Here is a 19,860-nt window from a genome sequence, read left to right on the forward strand (position 1 = left end):
AGGGAGGATGAGCCTGTTTCAGAAGGAGGGGAAATTCCCTATGTAAAGTGATCTAAACCAAGACGAGGATGTTGGGAAAAACATAATTTCCATGTCAATGTGGTAGAATTTGGCCTCCCACAGCTAGAAGACTGGTGGAAAAGAGTTTGCTCTGCTGTGCAATTTCATCCTTCAAAACCAAGTTACAGTAACTGCTGTGGACATTCCGAGGTCCACAGCTAATGATGATCACAGGCAGTCACAAGCAGCCACTGCTGGGACAAAATTGGGTGGGAGGCCGGGCCTCACAAGCAGCATTTGCAGTCAAGCAACATTAAGCCTTTCTGAAGGGTACTGTCAGCAAACAGGAGCTTAGGGAGCACTTCAGGTTGGCAGGAGGCAAGCAAGAACATATCCTCCTGTTAGCCTTTCTTTGGGAGGGGGCGGAGGAGGGATACACTGCCAGAGGAGCTGGTTTGACAAAATCAAGGCTGGATGCCTCTGTGCAGCAGCGTAATGGGAAAGCCCTTCGAGAGGCAGGAAATCCTGGAGGCACTCCCGTTGGAGAAGGCTTGTGTGCAGCAGGAGATCAAATGGGGACTCCCCCATGCCTGAGGCCCAGTGGAGATAGATACTGAGATGATGCTCCTGAGTCCTTTGGCACATTTGCTTGTAGTTGCCATGCCCCCCAGAATATCTGCTTTTTCCTTTAGCCATACCAGGACAAGTGCATTTAGAAAAAGCTTCCCATAGGCTCTCCCTTACCCCTGTGTCATGCTTGACCCTGTAGGAAACCCTAAGGCTGGGTCCTGCTTTACAGCTCAAACCCTCCTACGCTGATTTCATGTCAACTTTCTTACAGTATGGATTCCTGAGAGCTGAGCTCATTTCACACAGGCATGTGCATGTATTCCCTCTTCTGGTGACTGATACCTCCAGCATTCCCTATAACTTCACAAATAGTTTCCATTCATCTTATAACTTACTCCAACATCTCTGATTTCCTTCCTCATGGAACTGTGAGAACACAGGGGTTAAAGAAAAAAAAAATGAAAAAGAGGGTAAAAAAAAAAAGGGACAGGGACCAGCAGGAAACCAGAGCAGACATTACTCCTAAGGAAGTCCATGAGTAAGGAGAAGCTTGGTCTGGTGCCAGCTTGGCAGGCCATGATTCACCTATCTCCTCCCCACCAATGTTTCATTTTGAACTTGAACATGACATCCTCCACTCCTAACCTGATGTATTTGCGTTCCTTCCACTCCAGAGGCTGGAGCTTTCCCCAGGCAAGCAAGGGAATTCCATCTTAACCTCCTCCTTGCTGCCAGTGAAGCAACCATGCTCTCTGCCCCAAGTTTTCAGAGCAGGAGCTTTGACTCCTTCTAGTCAAGATTTAAAACAAACAAAAAAAGTCATCTCAGCACACATTTTCTACCTCTATCCCATTCCTTTTTGAAGCCAAGATGAAAGGATTAGTGCTTTATTTGCCTTTTAGCCTAGGTGGGCTGCTCTGCTAGCCTCTGCCCCAGCTACCATTGTTGCAGGTAACAGCTGTCGGGATTGCAGCTGCTCCTATGAAAGAAGCCTTGTAATGTGCTGCAACCAAGGCACCTGGTAGTGCTGAACCCATTTGTTCATAGTGAAGGAACATGCGAGCTTTTAATTGTTCATGTCAAAGGGAGCTTTTTAATGACTTCAATTAACAGAGAGAACTCCAGTTAGTTCTTGCTATACAAAAGTGTCCACAATGTCATTAAAACGAGATTTACAAGTGTCATAACTGTCAGCAGCATAGTCAACAATACAGCCAATCATTACAACTGAGCACCAAGAGAAGGGGGGAACATCATACCACCAAGGAGTTGGATGAAAAGAAAGGAATATGGCGGGAGAAGGTGCAGAGGAAAAAAGAAAAGTCATTTTTTCTTTTCAGTCTAGATTGATTTTATTCTACAAAATGCTACTCAGTTAAAATTGTAAAAGCAAAACCATTTTAATATGTTCTTTCTTTCGTAGCAGCAAGCTTTCTCTAACAAGCTTTTTGTTTTAGTGCAAATACTGTAGGCCTGTAATTCAGTAAAATAACAAGAACAGAAAAGAGATGACACCAGAGAGAATGCCTCAGAGCTGAAATTCCCCAGGACTGCAAGAATGACATCAAGATCACTACAAGCAAAGAAAGGTCCCACTTCAGCAGTCATCTTTAAGAACCTCTGTGGCAGAAACCATTTCACTGCAGACAGTAAAAAAGAAAACCCACAGTCTAAAACTTTTGAGGAAAAAAAAGATAATGGTGCCCCCAAACCTTCAGCAATCTGCACGGTCACCTGTTAGTCACTGAGGCTTCATTTCACTACTGACACCTGCTTCGCAGCAGCAAAATGCTGCTGATGCTTTCAATTTGTCCCAGGTGAGTGGAATCAGAACCAGGCCCTTTCTGTATCCGAGGGTCTTAAAGCAGACTTTAGTGACACTAGTAACTTATCGCTCTAATAAAGATGCACTATCCCTTACTGATGTTACTTTGAACTACACAGTATATCAAGATATATACAACACTTTATCCTCTCACTGAGCAAAAACAATTGGATACCTATTTTCTACACATTTTAATATGGTTTTAACATCAAGTAACCACAAACAAGAAAGTGGAATAACCCTTTAATCATACAGGATAGGAGGGGAACAATTAAGTAAAACAGGATGGGATTTTATTATTATCTTGTATTCTGAGATTTGTCCTGAACTCCACCTACTGTTCACAGAGGAATGATAATGCATCTTTAAAAACATATCTCTTTTTACATTTTATACAGACAACAACAAAACCCAGATTCTTTTATTTAAGGAATCAAAAACAATTATTAGCCTAAAAAAAAAAGAAGATTGTAGTATTTTTAATGCTTTATTATATCCAAGTCTTGAACAGAAAAAAAAAGATGTAAACATGATAAATAAATAAGAAATAAATGTATATTGTTCCCCCCACCTCTTAAAATGTTTGACTTGGCCTTCCTAACAAAAATGAACTTGCGTCATGATAATAAGATTTCTTACATTTCAGAAGTCTGTTTTAGAATGAAAAAAAAGCAACAACCAAACACCAGGAATGTGATTTGGGAGGATGTTAAATTAGTGGCGGGCAGATCTGCTGGAGCAGGCACAAGACGGCTGCCTGCCAATAAATAGTAAGAGACCAGGGAGAAGGGAGGTGTCTTAGGTTTGTTTTCATTTTGTTTTTTTCTTTTCATTTAGGATGAAGGCCAGGTGGATCCTACATACAGTAAGCAGCAAAATTAAAGGTTCAGATGAACTAAATAGATCATTTAAATAATAATTATAAAAACACAACAGAGAGCTACTGTCCCCAGCATGTTGGTCCCAAATCCCATCACACCACAAGTGGCTTGAGACTTACCCAGTCTCCACACCTACAAGAAAGGAATATATGAAGGCAATGCCACAACTGGGAAAGGAGAACGGGGAATGAGGGCAAAACTGGAATAGCAAGCATCACCTAGAAGCTGAATATTTCCTTCAATGCAGCTGCTTCTGCTCCTCCCAGTTTGGCGTTGATTAATGCAAGATGTTAGGAGAGGCTTTGTTGTTAGGAGGGCCAGTCACTAGGGGGCTGACCCAATACCAGCTGAAATTCCCTGGGCCTTTTTCCATTGACTTCAACAACTCTGTGTCAGCACTAGTTACAGAAGCTCCCACATCCCCACTACATGCAGAACATGGAGACACTACATTTAGGAATCAGCAGGGAAGTTACTCATGGAAAATAACATTTTGGGCATGGGAAGGACAATCAGTTCCCAAAGAGCACACCAGAAAACCTGAAAAGAATGTAGGGCTGGACCAAAATGGCAGTAAAGTTGTATTCGCCTGCCAGAAACTCAACAACAGTAAGGCTGATCCACAAAATACAAAAGGCTGGAGACCAGCAATCCCAACACAGACATCCTTTGAGAGACTTGAGGGACTAAATGGGCAGGCACAAGGCATCTGGGGCTTTTTCCAAACAGTAGAAAATAATCCTCTTTTTTGAGCAGTTTCACATGGCTCCTGTCAATATCACAGGTCAGGAAAGGGGAGCATCTTGTCCTGTCTCTGAGCAGGTCAATGACCAAGCAGGAGGCAGTGGGCAAGGGCCGGCTGCAGCTCCTTTTGGCAATGATTCAGTGACCACAAGCAAAGGTAGGTTTTTGTTGTTCCACCAGTTAGATCTGAGAAGGCACCTGACTGCCTGAAACCCCTACAAGGGGTGGATGTTCCTGATCTCACAGGAGACAGCAGTCCTGGTCAGCTAGCCTCAAAAGTAGCTGCATCATTTTAGGATTCACCCACCACTTATCAGTGTTGTGTTCTGCTCAAAAATGCATGGAAATGACATGCAGAGACATTTTATTAACAGTTTTAGATTCTCAGTCCAGAGTGGCCCAAACAAGATTTGGCAAAATGGAAACAGAGAAGCTGCAGTTTCCCCTAAAGTGGTATCATCTACATAAAACCCTAGGAAAAGTGGATCCTCTGTGCTAACTATGGGAAATTTAAGATCTACTTTATTAGAAAGGAAGTTTGATGTACATGTAAGGACAATACAACTCCTTTACTAATTTTACTTACTGTGTAAGCTCAGTTTGAAACCTCTAGCACCAGTATAAGAATGGAAGTGTTTAAGCTAAATAGAAAAAGCCTGAATCCAATCAGCTTTATGAAGCAAAAAGATCACTCACATCTTCATTTCTGGCAGGTTTGGTAAATACCTGGGTTAAAAATAAGAGTTATAATAAAAAAGCCGAAGTCCACCTTTAGAGCCATAATAGCATCCCTTTGAAATTATTCAGGGAATGGGCAGTGGCCAGAGTTTGAGGGAAGCCAGCCCTGCCGAGTAAAGTTCCAGTTCCACAAGACTGAACCCTATTAATTCCCAGTGGAGTTGGTGGGGACTGCAGCAGTTTTGCATCTCATACAACTAGCCCTATAATTGTTGCATTTCTCCAGGTCCAGCCTGAACAAGAAATACCCTAGTTTTGGTTGATTAAAAAAAAAAAAAAAAAAAAATATATATATATATGTGTGTGTGTGTGTGTGTAAAAGAAAAAGAATCTCACACCAAAATAAATAGCTGCCACCACAGCTCCCATAGGCAGGACCAAAGAGCTATCTCCCAAGCGGTTTAGCTGGCAAGCTGGGCAATCCTAGTGTGCACAGGGTCATGGTTTGTCAGTGCCCTGACATCAATGGGAATTGAGCTTGGCTCCAAGTGGAAACAGGTTACACACACTACTGTTTTCAGTAGTGACCATGAGCACTGGGGAGCTTGTGCCCTCTGTGAGCACTTAGTAGTAGTAGCAGTCAAGCCCACAGGCTAGAGAAGACAAGGACCCAAGGCTAGGGAAAGAGCCCTTTGGTTTGACTCTTTGTCTTCAGGCCAATCAACCCCAACAAAACAAGATCAATTGTAATGCAAAACAACCAGAGGCCAAAGACCAAGGTGCAAATAACGCTAATCAATTCTCCTCAGCTGTCAATTTGTCATTTGCCAGAGCTTGTCAGAAGCTCTGTTTTAGTTCAAACAGGTCAACATTTCATCCATGCCATTCCTGCCTGGTCAGGAGCTGGGGCCCTGTGGCCTGTGCTGGTGGATACGTGCTGCTTTGTTTCCCAACAATGAAAAAATCAGCAAGGGTACAGCCAGCTAATTTCACTGTCTTAGCTGCTGCCAGTCTCCATCCTAGATTTATAGGCATGTGGTGCCACCTCTTTTTTTTTGTAGCATGTTCTGCAAATATGGCCAAGGGGAGGGGAAGGTTTACTAACAGGAAGAGATCAGCCTCTGAGTCAGGAGCCCTGATGGGAAGGAAGATGTAATACTCCCTAGACAGCAGGCAGCCCAGGAAAAGTAAACAACAAGCAGCAGACTTGATATCCAGCAAACTAGGGTAAAACCCTGCCAGTGACACTGGTAAGTGCCAGCCCAGCAGCTTTTCTGATGCTACTTTAGCCCTGAGATGCTAACTTGGTTTATGGAGGAGCCCAAAGGAATAAACATATCCACAGTTTTAAAAGGAAAGGCTTGCACACAAGCCTTCTGCTGTCTCTGTGCCTCAAGCTAGAGATTGTAAGATCTGCCCTTGCTGCTGAGCTCTTGGGCTCCTCTTGGTCCCCCTATCTCCTGGTCCTCCCAGCTGTCACCCTCCTGTTTGGGCAACCCTACGTGTTTCCCACAGCTACTCCGAAGAGGGAAGATCCTAACAAGACTTTAGAGTTCAGAGCAACTGGATGAAATGTAATGGGATCGACAACATTGGAAATGATGAGCAGAGAGAGAGAGCGAGCACGCAAGAGAGAAGTTGTAAGATCAACTAACCAGAATGATTTAAGCACAAAGCACAACCGATCAGGTCAATCCACAAAGGAAAGGGACAACTAGCAACTGTCTGCAGCTCGCCTTCAGTCCTGGCCAGAAGTGCTCCCCAAGTCCACTACGGCCACAAAGAGGTTTCCATAGGCAGTCCCTACAGAGGGGACATCACCCTCTCCAAACGGCCCTGGCGTGTCAGTCCCACCCTTGCCGTTTCCTGCCTCCAGGGAGCTGGCGTTGGTCCTCACTCTCCTTCCTGGAGCTGTAGCACTTCCCCATCCTTGTTCTTGCTGCCCTTGTGCTTGAACGATCCTGTGCCTGTCTCTAATCCCATGGAGGGGGCTCCCCCCATGGTGCTGTGGGGGATGTAACACACTGGCAAAATGGGGGGCCACAGGGGGATTACAACGCCAGCAAGGTGGGAGAGTTCAAGGAATCTGAGGACTGGTCCCCGCTGCTGCTGCTCCTCCGGTGAGCTTTGGAGCAGGACTCAGAAGGGGAGAGAGGAGACTCCTGATCCAACACGTTAGGGTAGGTGAACACCAAGTTGGAAGAGCCAGGAGTGATGGCTGGTGTTGAGGTCACCACAATGGGAGTGTTGAGTGCCTCCTCCCCATAAAAACCTCCAGCAATGCTGATGGGCTTAATGACAGACCTCTGGGCTTTGTCAAGGACCAAAGAGGAGGATGGGATCTCTTCCTCCACAGGCTCCTGCTTCACCACCACTGCTCCACTTGCTCCAGTCCGAACGCTCTGGAGGCTGCTGGATGGTGGGCTCCGACGTTCCTCGGGGCTGATTTTGCACACGGGGCTGTGAGCCACCAGCATAAACTCCAGCTTCTCCTTCTCCTTCTGGAGCTCAGCGATCTCCTTTTGCAGCACTGACTTCTCCTCCTCCAGTACTTCAGTTTCCTGCAGACAAAAGGGGAATAAATAAATAAAATACCAAAGGCTCTGGAACTACTCCTCACCTGGAACAGGGCCACCAAGTCCAGATCCCATCTGGCACAGGCAGATACACCCCAGACTCTTCATGAGCCAAGCAGACACCAGGTCATTGCCAGTCGAGCATCTTGTGTTTCATATGTCTATTAGTAGGCTATTCCCAAACTTCACCAAAACTTGCTTTAATTTTCTGATGGCCAGTTTTTGCCACTCTGTCTTGGTGTGTGACTTCAGTCTTCTCCCTTGCTCTCTGCCTGACAAGACACCTTAGCAGAGGAGCCAGATCTCCTCCCATTGTTTTTTTATGTTAGGCTAGTCATATTCTTTTCACTTTGACAGAGGTAATGTACAGCAGTCTCTAAACTGTTTCCATTTTATTTCTGTAGTGCATACCCCAGATTAGGTCTGACACTTGTCTAACTCTTGCCCAAAGGACTAACACTGGATTATCCCTTGATGCATCCTACAGTTAATGCATTCACCTTTCCCATGGTCACGTCACACAGATGGATCATAGTCTGTGAGCAATTAGTACCTTCCCATATGAGGAGCTCAACTTCACAAAACTCACACTCAGTCCTTCAGGATATGACTTCCCACTGTGCACACTCCTCTCACTTCTATCAGTTTAGTCATATTTCTATAGGATATCCTGCCTCCCCTACACTGAGGATACCTCCTAATGTGAGGCAGCAGCACATTTCACTGGTGTGCTTTCACTGCTGCTGTGCTTGTTAACAAGGTCATTGGATAAAACCAGCCCCAGGCTGGCTCTTGACCAGGAGCACTGGAGCCTTTCCTTCAGCTTCTTTCAACACAACCCAATCTTGCCTTCTCTTCAACCAGTCCCTTACCCTTGGTTCTTATGCTCAGCCCTACCTTCTCCAGCTTTACTATTACTCCTACAGCACCAGGGCACACATCTCTGTGGTGCATCCTTTTTGAAGGAAGTCAGTTACTGCCCCACCTCCAAACAAAGGCTAAGCCTAAAGGATATAGCTTTAATAGGTAAACATAACATCTGCCTTGATTTCTACTGCTTTCAGATGATCCTAACTCTTCAGTGCTGTTGTCCTTAAAGCCTGCCTTTGAGGCACAGTGTCTTTATTTCCACTTATGAAAGGAGACCAGAGTCAGGGAGACTTGTGCTAGTTGAGAGGTCAGAAGGGAAGAGAACTTCTTGGACATTCTGGGCACTCAGTAAAGAGAATCTTAGGGTCCTAAGCTCCAGGCCCAAGTCCCCCTCATCAGCTACTCTTGCTGTAGGAGCAGTACCACTGGGCAGCCTTGGCCGAGGAAGGCAGGGCGTGTTTGAAGCATCTTCCTCGAACATGCTAGTGGAGGAAGAACAATGCCCTTGGAGCTGGCCCCAAGGGTGGGCGACGAGGAAGGAGAAACGTATGCTGAGCACGTACCGCCTGGAGTTTCTCTGTTAGCTCTCGACGCCTGTTACGACACTTAGCAGCTGCCAGCTTGTTCCTCTCTCTCCGGATCCTTCGCTTCTCTTCTTCCTCAGGCGACAGCTGTGGGCAAGTGCCAAGAAAATCCGATCAGATCTGAGCAAGGCATTCCTTTAACTTTGTGAGGATTTAACCGCAATGCACAGGAAAAAAGCCTGATCCAGCAGGATGCTGAGTGCTCCCCCTTGTCACTGATGTCAGCAGAAGATGAAAGCACACAGTATCTCTGCCTGCACCAGGTCTTAGCGGAAGGGTGAGGAGAAGGAGCAGGGCACAGGGAGAAGATTGTGTAAGAGGACAGTGAATCTGCACCAAGGCCAAACAGATAAAAGATGCTCTGATTGTTTCACAACTTGGGTGGTACGTTAAGCAAAACCAGAGCACGATGTTGTAAGTGCCTCTTTCTTGAAAAAAAATATCTGCTGCTTCCCACACAAGAATAGTTGTTCGCTTGAAGGTCGGGGATGGTGTATAAGGGGAGACAGGGAAATCAGCAGAGCTCCCATCAAGTCCGTGAAGCAACAATGATTTATACCACCCAAAAATCTGACCTCAGATTTTTGAGCACTCAGCGAGATAACACACTGCTTCTTGCATCAGCAGGCAAGGCTCCAGTGATATCAAGGGCTTCCTGAGGCCAGCTGACACCCTCACTGATGTAAATCAGGAGCAATTCCATAGAAACCCATCCAACTACAGTCTTGCGAAACCAGAGGAAGTGAGCAGGAGCTCACAAGACCTGGTCAAGCTATGCATAGCTTTGGGAGTTTGAGATGAGGTTTTACAAACCCCAGCAGCAGCGGAAAGGTTTGTGCCATGGCCAAAGCCAGGGAGCCAGCACAGCAGGGCACGGAGCAGGTGAGCATGGCCCCGCTCTCTGCTGTGGCACCCAGAGTGCAGACAGCCCAGTGTGGGGATCCAGGGCACGTGCTCAGCCCTGCACTCCAACCTTGTGCCCGCACTTCAGCCTCAGCCGGCCCGTGTGTGCTGCAGGGGCTCTGGCCTGGTGACCGCAAACGAAAGCAAAACCCTGACACCTGGCAAAGCACATGTCAGATCTCACAGAGAGCCAGCAGAGAATGGAAAGAAACACCTCTTCAGAGAAGGTTCAGTTTTAATATCTTCATGGACTGTCACTGTCACAAATGAGACATTCACCGTTTCACTATCTTTTCTTTTTATTGTTAGTTTTACTCCAACCTCAGCCTAGTTTTGGCTTGCTCTATCTCCCTAATTTTGACGTTTGCAGTTTCAGTAAGTTTACTTCAGCCTCTGGGCATTCAGGTCGCTCATTTCTGCTTTTTTTCAGGATCTGATCTGTGCCTGTGATTTCACCTGCATGTAACATGAGCCCCTGGATGTTCACTAAGCAACACAAGCAATTCTAGGACTGCAGGGGACAGAATTTATGCCCAAAAGCTTTTTCCATCAGCAGCTCACAGTGTCCATCCTAGGGTGGGGGATACCTCCACTCTGCTGGGCAGCATATTTCCCCCAGTAAGGAGCCCCTCCAGGCACTGCTCTCCCTGCTACAGCTCTCCCCACTCACTTCCCACCCCATATGAGTGCCAGGTAAAAATGTGTTTGCACACAAGTGTCCACAGTATGTCAAGGCAATGAGCATGCACATAGAAGCTATGCTGACTTGGGGGCTGTGTTTACAGTTTTCAAGAGCCCTTTCATGCTTTAGAAGCACAGATCTCATTGAAATACATTTGGTGGAGCAAAACTTCTGCTCCCAGGGCCTTCAGTAATTTTTAAATTATCTGTTTTGGAGACTCTGCTGTGCAAAAATCGCACAGACGGGGCAGAAGCCCCTAATCTGGATGTTCTTAACATTTTACCAGGTCTAAAAAGGAATATTCCATCAGTGGTTGCTGGATTTGTTTGAAAGCGGTTGGATTTGGCACACCTTGTGCCCCTGCTGTATGTGTTCTCCACAGCTTGTCCAAGCCCAATACGTGCATTCACTGTCAGGAACGTTCATCAAAACAGGCTCTTTTCATAGAGCGTTACACAACGTTTCCAAAAAGGCACTCCGATGTGGTGTTCAAAGCACCAGCCGTGGAAACCTGAGCCAAAGGGCCACAGGAAAGCGCCGGGGTACTGCCTTAGCACGTGTCTAATCAAAAGGACTTGGCTTTGAATGACCCACAATGAACGGCTTGCAAACAAGCCACAGGCCAGGAATTGCTTGGCAGGCATCCCTCAGCAAATAACTCTGAACAACAAATAAAGCAGAGAATATGGTGATCTCTTCACGGCCAATTTGTGAACACAGAGGCAGCATTTGTCAAACAAATTAGTTGTTGCTAATTATTCCTCCAGTTCTCGTGAGACTTTCCTTGTCTTTGGACACCAGCCCTGCACACAGGGAACTGGGAAGTAGCTCCAGCTGGTGGAAAAGACTGGCACAAACCCCAACCACCACAGCTACCCCATCCTTCTTCCCAAAAGTGGGTCCTTGGTGCATCCATACCAGCTTTCCACACAGAGGTACTGCTAAACTCTGCCTTTAACCGCTTAGGTCTAAACCAGACAGCAACTCCAGATATAATAATTGGACTGTGAATCAAAACAGATGACGTGGAAGTAAAAGTAGGGCTGGTGAGTCTTATTAGAAACAGACCGCACGCAACAGCATGCGCTGGTGTACGGAGGGTGCGCAGTGTGTCTCACTGCACTGCTCTGCAGCGACCCACACAAATGCTGCTTGGGAACAACTTGGGGAGATCGAGTTTAGTCAGATCTATTTTTTTTTTTTTTTTAAAGAGAAGTCAGCCTAGTGCTGTGAATAGCTGTTCACCAGACGGCCCTGGAGAAGGGTGATTCTTACTAAGAAGAGAACAACAGATTCTGATTTAAGAAGAGAACAACTTCTGATTTCCAGAAGATGAGATGCCTGCACCTATCCAGGGTCCCAGCTTAACAATCCCATCAGGAGGTTGAGCACAGGGCAGCAGTGGTTGAAGCCACCCCATGCCAGGTATGAAAATACCTCTGACTTTGGAGCAGAAAAAATCTCTTATGGGATCCCCACCTCACTGCTGCAAAAAGATCAAGAGATTACATGTTTGTAGTGGGAAGGTGGATTTAGACCCCAGTCACCAGAAGGCTCTTCATACTAGAGTTGAGGTGCTCTAGGGAAGCTGTTCCTCCCTGCATGATGCTGGCTGGTACTGGGGGTATCACACAAATGGAGACTGGAGCAGTGCTAGCTGCTACAGAGCTGACAGAAAGCACTAGCTGATGTAATTTAGGTGTCAGATTTGTAAAGGACCTACATGAAAGCTCCTCTGCTTTCTTGGAGGTTTCCTTCTGCCTGGAGCGGCAGAGACACTCAAACTGAAACCCAGGGCTCAACTTTAGTTTCACCTGCTTTTGAAACCAAGCCGCAATGCGGGCCGGTGGTGTGAAGTGTTTGATGAAGACTGGGTAAATCTCACCATATGACGAGGAAGCAGCAGTAAAAGTCACCCCTCCAGCTTACACCCTACGCCACCCTAAGAAGCCCCAGCACATGTACAGCACCAGGGATGGACCTCAGTGCTCCCCTGTGGCGCTGGGAGATCTCATGAGGGGGCAGGAGCAGGAAATCTCCATACATCTGTTCTCAAGGCACTCCCAGCTGCTCCCCCCACTGCAGTTACCTGCTCATCTCTCCGTCTCCGTCCCACTGTGGTCCCGATGGTTTTGATGACACCAGGACGCTGGAGAGCCGTGTGTCCGGCCACTGAAGACAGCGGGGGCAGCGGGTGGCTGTAGGGGTGTGAGCGGGAGTAAGGGCTTGACATGGAGGTGATCACGGTGGGCTGGACCATCCACTGCAGGTCTTGGCTGGTTGTGATGGCGTTGATCGTGGGGATAAAAGCACTGCCTGATCCTGGCATATCTACTCGAAATTTCTAGGAGGAAAGGCAGAGGAGAAGAGGGACAGAGAGAAGAGAAGAAACCGTCAATGAAAGCAGAACATAAGTGGTTACTCTGAAACCAGCTAGGCCCTCAGGAGTGGCACCAGAGAGGATCAAAGCAGCACCTGAGGCAAAAACACCAGTAGCTGGTGCCTCTGCAGCATCTTAAGCTGCCCCTGCCTGCCACAGCCCCCTGAGGAAGGAACTGGGCTCAGGCACTTCCCCTCCAGAGCAGCTCTGCCTTCTCCCAACCCCCTTCCTCTTCCCCCACACACCTCCCCAGCATACCCTAAGCCAGTCTCCCCTCCCAGGCACCATTCCCACTGCTGCCACCTCCTGCCAGTGCCCACCACTCCTTCCGGCATGGAGCAAAAGGGGAATTAAGGAGTTTCTAGAGAAACACTTCTCTTCAAGTGCAAAGAAAAGGAAGAGAAACTTAAGTTCTGAAATGCTGTTACCAACCAGTGCAAAGCCGCCTTTCACCAAAGGATTGCCCTGAAATTTGGGCTTGGTCCGCGTAAGGTTTGGTAAGGCAAAGAACAGCAGCTTGCTTCTCCTTCAGTAGCTCTGTGCTCACTGAGAAACTCAGCCCTGGGATGGTTACGTGCGAGGATATGTATTTTAATAGCAGCCTATAAAATAGGTCTTAGGATTCAGATCGGACAAGTTCCCTGCAGCTCTCTGCACTGTCTAGACAAAACAAGGCAGCAGTAAAACCAAGGCAGCAGGTAATGATCGCCTCCAAAATACAAGTACACCTTCTTTCAGACAGAGGTAAATCCATCTGGATAATATGCTGGCACTAAATTGCAAGAAAAACAATCACTTGTCCCCGGAGGGGGAAGCAGGGGAGAAAGAATGTTTTTGTCTATGCTGAGCTCCTTCAGGAGGCTTTCAAAATGGTTAGACTGGAATTAACACAGACAGGCCTTGCTCCAGCAATCACTGAGCAAGGGACAGGGCTTGTAGGACACACAGCTGCCACCACCACTGGTCTGTAAGCCTTGAAATGATTCCATGAAAAATGCACATTCTTGGGTCAACAGCCTAGCTTCCCAGAGAAGTGAGAGCCCTTGCATCAGCCTGACCTCACCTCAGGTAAGCTTCCCAGATAAGGGACACCACTTCAACACAGATTTCCTTTTCAGGGTGTGCCTAGTCAAGCACCTTAAGTGCTTTGTTAAACCAAGGCTACTGCAAATAGTATTTCACATGCTGATAGCTACAGCACTTCAGGCCAGCATTAGCGAGCTGCCAGCACCTGAAGACCAGGAGATCCAGTCTTAATACTGACAGCTGCAGACTTACACCTTTGAACAGCTCAAAATCTAGCAAGAGAGGATGAGAGAAGGAAGGAGTGAGTCAAGTTAAGCAGGCGGGGAAATTACACAGAGAGGATGACACTGGCACCAAGACCTTGGCAAAACCCCCAACAGGACCTCAGAGATTCACTTGGAGCTGAAATCCAACACAGCCTCAGCTCATCCCACATTTCAGAGCGCATGTCTCTGAATTCAGAGTGCATGTCTCTCACCTCTCCCAATTAGTTACAGAGGCTCAGAGCTGCAAACTGTCGACACTGCATCAGAATTTATGGGTGCAAATCCCCCACTTTGCCCTGCGTGGTGTCGGCTGTGACCACATGGCACAGAAGAGGATACGCTGGTGCCTCCATAACCAGAACGCAAGAGGACCTTAACCTTGCAGAAGGGAGGAAGTGCGAGACCAGTTGAACCACGAGCTCAACTCAAGGGATGTGAGCCCTACTTCCAGATCCACAAGTGGCTTCTACCACGACCTTTACCTATCTGTGCCACCCTCCCTTCCGTATCCAAAAATCAAAGCGAAGTCTTGTCTTCTTCGTAGGGACACTAGAAAGCTATGACTGCAAAACATTCAGAGGCCTTCTGGTGCTTTGCCATACAGACACCATTTGCATTCCAGAGCTAACCTTTGCCTCCAACACCCAACGACATGCTAAAAATTCCCAACAGAGGTTGAGAGTCAGATCTACCACCAAATCAAACACAAAAATACAAGCATCGGATACAAAAATCAGGCTCCAAGTTATTGACTCAGCAAGTACTCCATTTCCAATCAGTTCTGTATTCAACCTAGGACCCTTCTGTAACATTAGTGTAGGTCTCCTGGACAGCAAATGGGAGCTGCTCAGTTCAGCCACATCCCTCTGCAGCTCCGCAGGGCTTGCCTGCAGACCTGGGGGGAAGAGACCAGTTCCTCTCTGTGCTGTGCCCCATCTCTGTCACCAGCTTCCCTTCTAATAACTCAAAATATCTTAGAAATAAAAAAAAAAAAATCCCCCAAACCTGTATTCTGTACTTTCCAAAGGCAGTATTTTTCTGGGATAGTTAAGGGACACACTACTGTGGCAGGCTGAGTCTTCACACAGTGTGCTCGGGCTACCACCAAATTTTACAGGCACTGCTTCCTGACTGATCAGTCTTTCCTCACAGACCTCGCTTTCCCTGCTAGGACACTGCACCAGATCAGCTCTGCCAAAATACTGCTGACCCCCCACATTCTGCACAGTGGCCATCAGCTCTGACCCCTGGGATTCTGCTGGTTGCAGTGGCAGGCCCTGAATTCCCTGCCACCTCCCCTGCACAGCCCCTTTGACCACCAGCCTCCTCACATAGAAGTGCCAGACCTTTCCCCAAACTGCAGCCCCAGCTTTGCTCTCCTCATCCCTCCTCCTCTCAGAGAGCTTCAATCCCTGTGCCAGCCTGACAGCACTGCCTGCCCTCACCCACCGCCCAAGTTCTCCTCTTTCCAGACCCCGTCCTGCCTTCTCCTCTCACTGGCCATGCACAGCTCTCCTCTCCTGACCCACGAGAGGCTCCTGGAAGCATCTCTCTTTTCTTCCTCTCTACAAGGAACTCAAAGCACTACAGAAAGACGTGGCGATAGGCAGATTGCAGGGCTACACACGCAGCACACGCTCAGCTACGAACCCAGCACTCTCCTCCTGACCCAAGCAAACGCAGATGAAGGTATCATTAAAAAACCCCAACAACTAAACAGCAAACAGAAAGAGTCCTGTTATTAAGTCTGCCAAGAACTGAGGTCAGTCTCTGCTCTGCCTTAAAAATATGGGGTTGGATGAGAGCCTCCTCAGATCCATAGTCGGGGGAGGCTCCAGCAAGTCCTGCCACAGGCAAGGACAGACTACGTTAGCAGCTCACAACTTAGCAGCACAGGAACATTTCAAGCTTTGGCTTGTGGTTCCTTTCTCCACCTTAAGGTTTCTATACAGCACCCCGTTGTGTCTTTGCTCCACTCTGGACTTTCACTGACATCTGTAACTAAGTGCTGAGCAGCACCAGAAACCAGTTGAGAAATGGGTATAATGGCTGGGGGAAAAAAAAAAAAAAAAATCAAACCCAACAACAGAGTGACTGAAAAACACCTGGAGCATCTTCAGCATTACTCGGTTATCAAACAGGGTATATGTGATAGATCTTATAATAAATACAAGGCCCTTGATGGCTCTCCCATGTTAAACATCTCCTCGAAGGAAAACTAGACACAGTGCTATGATATCTCAGGGGAAAGCTGACCACTCTCAAAGAGTACACAAATTCTTCCCATTAAAGTCTGTTTACCACAAGGCAAATCAGTGATTAGGAAAATAGCACAACACGCAACTTAAAGGAAAAATGTTCCAGTGCTGTGCTGTATGGGAAAAAAATAATTAAAAAGCATCAAAGTTTTGGCTCAGAGACACAGTTTCCATTTTAACATGTGACTGATGCATCTTTTCTTGCTTTTGGAAAAAAAAAACCCCAACACAATAAAGAAAAAAATTTCAGCAATGCATATTTTCTGTAGTGATAAAACTGCAGATCTCCACAGACCAGAATCAGCAGAACAGCCTGACTGCTAGGGTAAAGGCGACGCTTACATTTGATCCTAATCTACAACATCTGTAAGGATCAAGGGAAAGACGGAGCACAAGGCCTTGAGAAATCTCCCGGATTCTTAAAGAAAACATTTATGTTCTCGCTAAGCCAACGTCCTGTTCAAAGCCCTGTTTCAGATAGTAACCCTAGAAACTGGGCTCTGGTCCCCGTATCAAACAGCACGCACGCGAGCTGCCTGGGGAAGACGCGGAGCCCCAGAAAAAGGGGAAAACCCAGTTATTGCTCAGACTGTGACAGCTCAAATATGAAGCGGTGACGGAGTTTCACGACCTCCTGCAGCAAGTGCTTGAATCTGGCGCAGCTGTTAAATCACAGGAGGAAAGGGAGAGTGAGAATTTGCAGTTCTCCGGGCGTTTCCAGCTTCTCAGTCCCCCTTCCCGCTCCCCCACCTTGTCCTGGCATTTACTGTAAACTAGGGAATAAGCTTTAGCTGAGCTGGAATCCCTGGAAACCCCAGTCCGCAGCCCGCAGAGGGCACCAGCGAGATGCGTTTGGAGCAGGCGGGGAGCGGCAGCGAGTCATTTCTGGTAAAACTTCTTTAATGTGAGGAATGTCACGGGCTGGTACGGCTGGCAGAGTTTAAGACTGGACGTTTTTTCCTTTTTTTTTTTTTTCTTTTAATTATCCTATGACTCCTTGATGCGAAGGCTGCACTGTGCTCACACCGCCAGTTCGCTCGTACAAGCCACACAAGAAATAATACTGTGAGAAAAAAAAAAAGGGTGGGGGGAGAAGCCCGACTCTGAAAAGGCAAAAAAAGAGTGAGGCTGGGCCAGCTGATGTAAACAAGTTATGAAATAACCCAGGTTTGTATAACTGGCCCGATTGTGTAATGCCTTCCCCAGAAGTGGTGGATTTAGTCGATCTAGGCATATTAGTAATTCCGAGGTATTTTCTTAGGAAAATGAAAGGAAAAAAAACCCCAAACCACAAGAGTGGGCTTTCAGGTCCGTGAATTCACGCCGCTTTCAACAGGAAATATCCCCCATTCTCGAAGCGCCGCCCGGCAGCGGGGCTTGCGTGAGGAGGGGGGCCGGACAGCGCGGGGAGCGCTCCAGCGAGCCCCAGGAAACTCCCGCTCGGGAAAAGCCACAGCCGGCCGGAGAGCGGCCGGCGGCTCCCGGCAGAACCAAGGAGCGGGCGGGCAGCGGGCAGAGCAGAGCGGCACGCCGCCGGCCGCGGGGTCCCAGCGTGGTCCCCTCGGGGTCCCAGCGTGGGAAAGGCAGAGTGTCAGCGCCTCTGAGACAAAATTTAGCGGGGGATAAGGGGGCAAGACAACGCAGGCGCTGGAAGACCCAGAGCTCACTTCCAGCCATCCCTCCGTGTTCCACGGCAGCTGCAACAGCTCCGTGAGTAACTCGGGCGGCACCTCCCAAAGTCCCAGCGAAGCCACCCAAAGTACTGCGGGCGAGCCCCGGGCACCACCCGGGCAGGCGCGGTGAACGTGGACAGCGAGAAGCTCCTGACAAGAACAAAAGCAGGAAGGAGGAAGAGTTCGGTGCGCCCCTGTATTCGCGTTACCGACCTCGGAAAGGAATCGCCCGGAGGAGCCCTTTGATTTCCGAGCGGGTCCCGGCCCGCCGCTGCGGCGGGTGCCCGGGCGACAGGCACCGACACCCGCTGCACCTGGGGCCGGGCCGGCGGAGACTGCCCGCCGGGCGCTCCCTCACCGCACGTCCCCGCTCGGGGCAGGCCGTGCCTCCCACAGCACCCCGGCCCCGACAGGCGGGGAACTCCGGTCAGCGTCCCTCTGGACGCGTCGCGGCACCGGCTCCGGGGCGGGCGGGCAAAGAGGGAAGGGAAGCGGCGGCGGCCCGCTAAGGGCGGCGGGACAGGGCGGCGGCTGCGGGCAGCCCCGCGCCCCGGCACCGCCTGCGCCCCCGCGGCCGGCGCCTCTCCGCCGGGCGCCCGCGCCTCCACTGCGGAGGAAGCGCCGGCCGCTCCCCGGGCGTGGCGGTGAACTCCCGTCCCGGGAGCGCTCGGAGCAGCCCTCGGAGGGACCGAGGGAGAGGGGCAGCGCCCGGCCCTACCTGCTGGGCTGCGCCGCTCGAGTAGGTCTCGGGGTGTCCCGGGGAGCCGCTGCTGCCTCTGGAGGAGGTGTCGAAGTTCCCGGGGTAGTCCTGGTACATGGTCCGAGGTCGGGCCGGGGGAGCCGCGTCCCCGCCTTCCCACACCGACACCCGCCGCTCCCTCGCCGTCTCCCCGCCCCCTTCTCCCTCCCGACCTCTTCGGCTCTTGCCTTTCGCCTCCCAACGCTCGCCGCGGAGAGGGAAAAAAATAATAAAAACGGCTTTGGAGTGAGGGAAGAAGGTGGGGGGAGAAAAAGCTTTAAAAAAAAAAAAAGAAAAAATAAGAATACAAAGAGGCAACAAAAAAAAAAAATAAGACTGGTGATAGAAGTGGCTCAGTTGGCAGCGGAGCGCTTGCGGGACGGGACGTGACGGCAGGACTCGGCGGCGCGGCGGGAGCAGAGCCGTGCGCGCAAGCGGGTGTTCGCCGATGTCCTCTCTCCGCGCTGCCCGGCGAAACTCGCCCCGCCGGCGGAGCGGCTCCGGCCCCGGGGGCTGCAGGCGGAGCGGTTCTCCTCCGCCCCCCCAACCTCCTCCTCCTCCTCCACCACCACCACCACCACACACCGGCCGCCCCTTTTCCCGGCACGGGGGTGACTCAGCCGGGTCTTGCGCCCCGCGGCTCGGCGGCGCTGCGAGCGGGAGCTCCGCGCGCCCGCGGTGACTCAGAGCAATGGCATCGCCCCGGCCGCGCTCGCTTATTATCCGCCCGCCGCCGCCGCCGCACCATGTGCACTCGCACACGTCAAACCCGCGGCGCACCGGCCCCACCTTGCCAGCGCGGAGCCTCCCACCTGCCGCCGCGGCGGGGGAGGCGGGCCTGCCGCGGGGGGGACGGCGCCCGCCTCCGCCGCGCCCGCCGCCCCGCCCGCCCCGCTGCGCCCGCCCCTCCCGGTCCCGCGGTTCGGGCAGCTCGGGCGGGGCGGGCGCGGCGGCGAGGGCAGAGCAGCGCCTTGTTCCCGGCAGGCCCCGCCTCCCCCCGCCCCGCTTGGTCCCGTCCGCTGTCGCACGTTGCCAAAAATGGTCATTTGCGTCGCACGACGCCAGCCGGGTTTCCTTGCCGCGGATGACGCGCTGCGAGAGGGATTCCCTGGCGCCTTAAAGGGACAGCGCACCGCTGGCGCAGGGGAGCGGGGAGGCTGCTGGGGCAAACAGAGCGCAGATCTGGCCCCACACACCGGCCTGCC

General features: G+C 50.0%; 1 protein-coding gene across 1 annotated transcript; it reads right to left on the bottom strand.

Moving 5' to 3' along the window:
- Window positions 1–1,649: 1,649 nt before the first annotated feature.
- On the bottom strand, window positions 1,650–19,208 carry FOSL2 (FOS like 2, AP-1 transcription factor subunit). Its single transcript, XM_039569008.1, has 4 exons — window positions 18,635–19,208; window positions 12,403–12,657; window positions 8,708–8,815; window positions 1,650–7,259 (listed from the first exon to the last, which is right to left on the bottom strand). The coding sequence occupies exons 1-4, from the start codon at window positions 18,731–18,733 to the stop codon at window positions 6,750–6,752; spliced, it is 972 nt and encodes a 323-aa protein (XP_039424942.1). The 5' UTR covers window positions 18,734–19,208; the 3' UTR covers window positions 1,650–6,749.
- Window positions 19,209–19,860: the final 652 nt, after the last annotated feature.

This window comes from Corvus cornix, chromosome 3 (assembly GCF_000738735.6).
Source record: "Corvus cornix cornix isolate S_Up_H32 chromosome 3, ASM73873v5, whole genome shotgun sequence".
NCBI classification, from domain to species: domain Eukaryota; kingdom Metazoa; phylum Chordata; class Aves; order Passeriformes; family Corvidae; genus Corvus; species Corvus cornix.

Bases quoted from the DNA above. Each gene is read 5' to 3' on its own strand.
- FOSL2 (XM_039569008.1), bottom strand. From the start codon at position 18,733: ATGTACCAGGACTACCCCGGGAACTTCGACACCTCCTCCAGAGGCAGC. The intron at 12,658-18,634 runs GTAGGGCCGGGC...CTTTCCTCCTAG, and splicing joins CGAGCGGCGCAGCCCAGCAG to AAATTTCGAGTAGATATGCC. The intron at 8,816-12,402 runs GTAACTGCAGTG...ACTTGCCCACAG, and splicing joins GGAGACGGAGAGATGAGCAG to CTGTCGCCTGAGGAAGAAGA.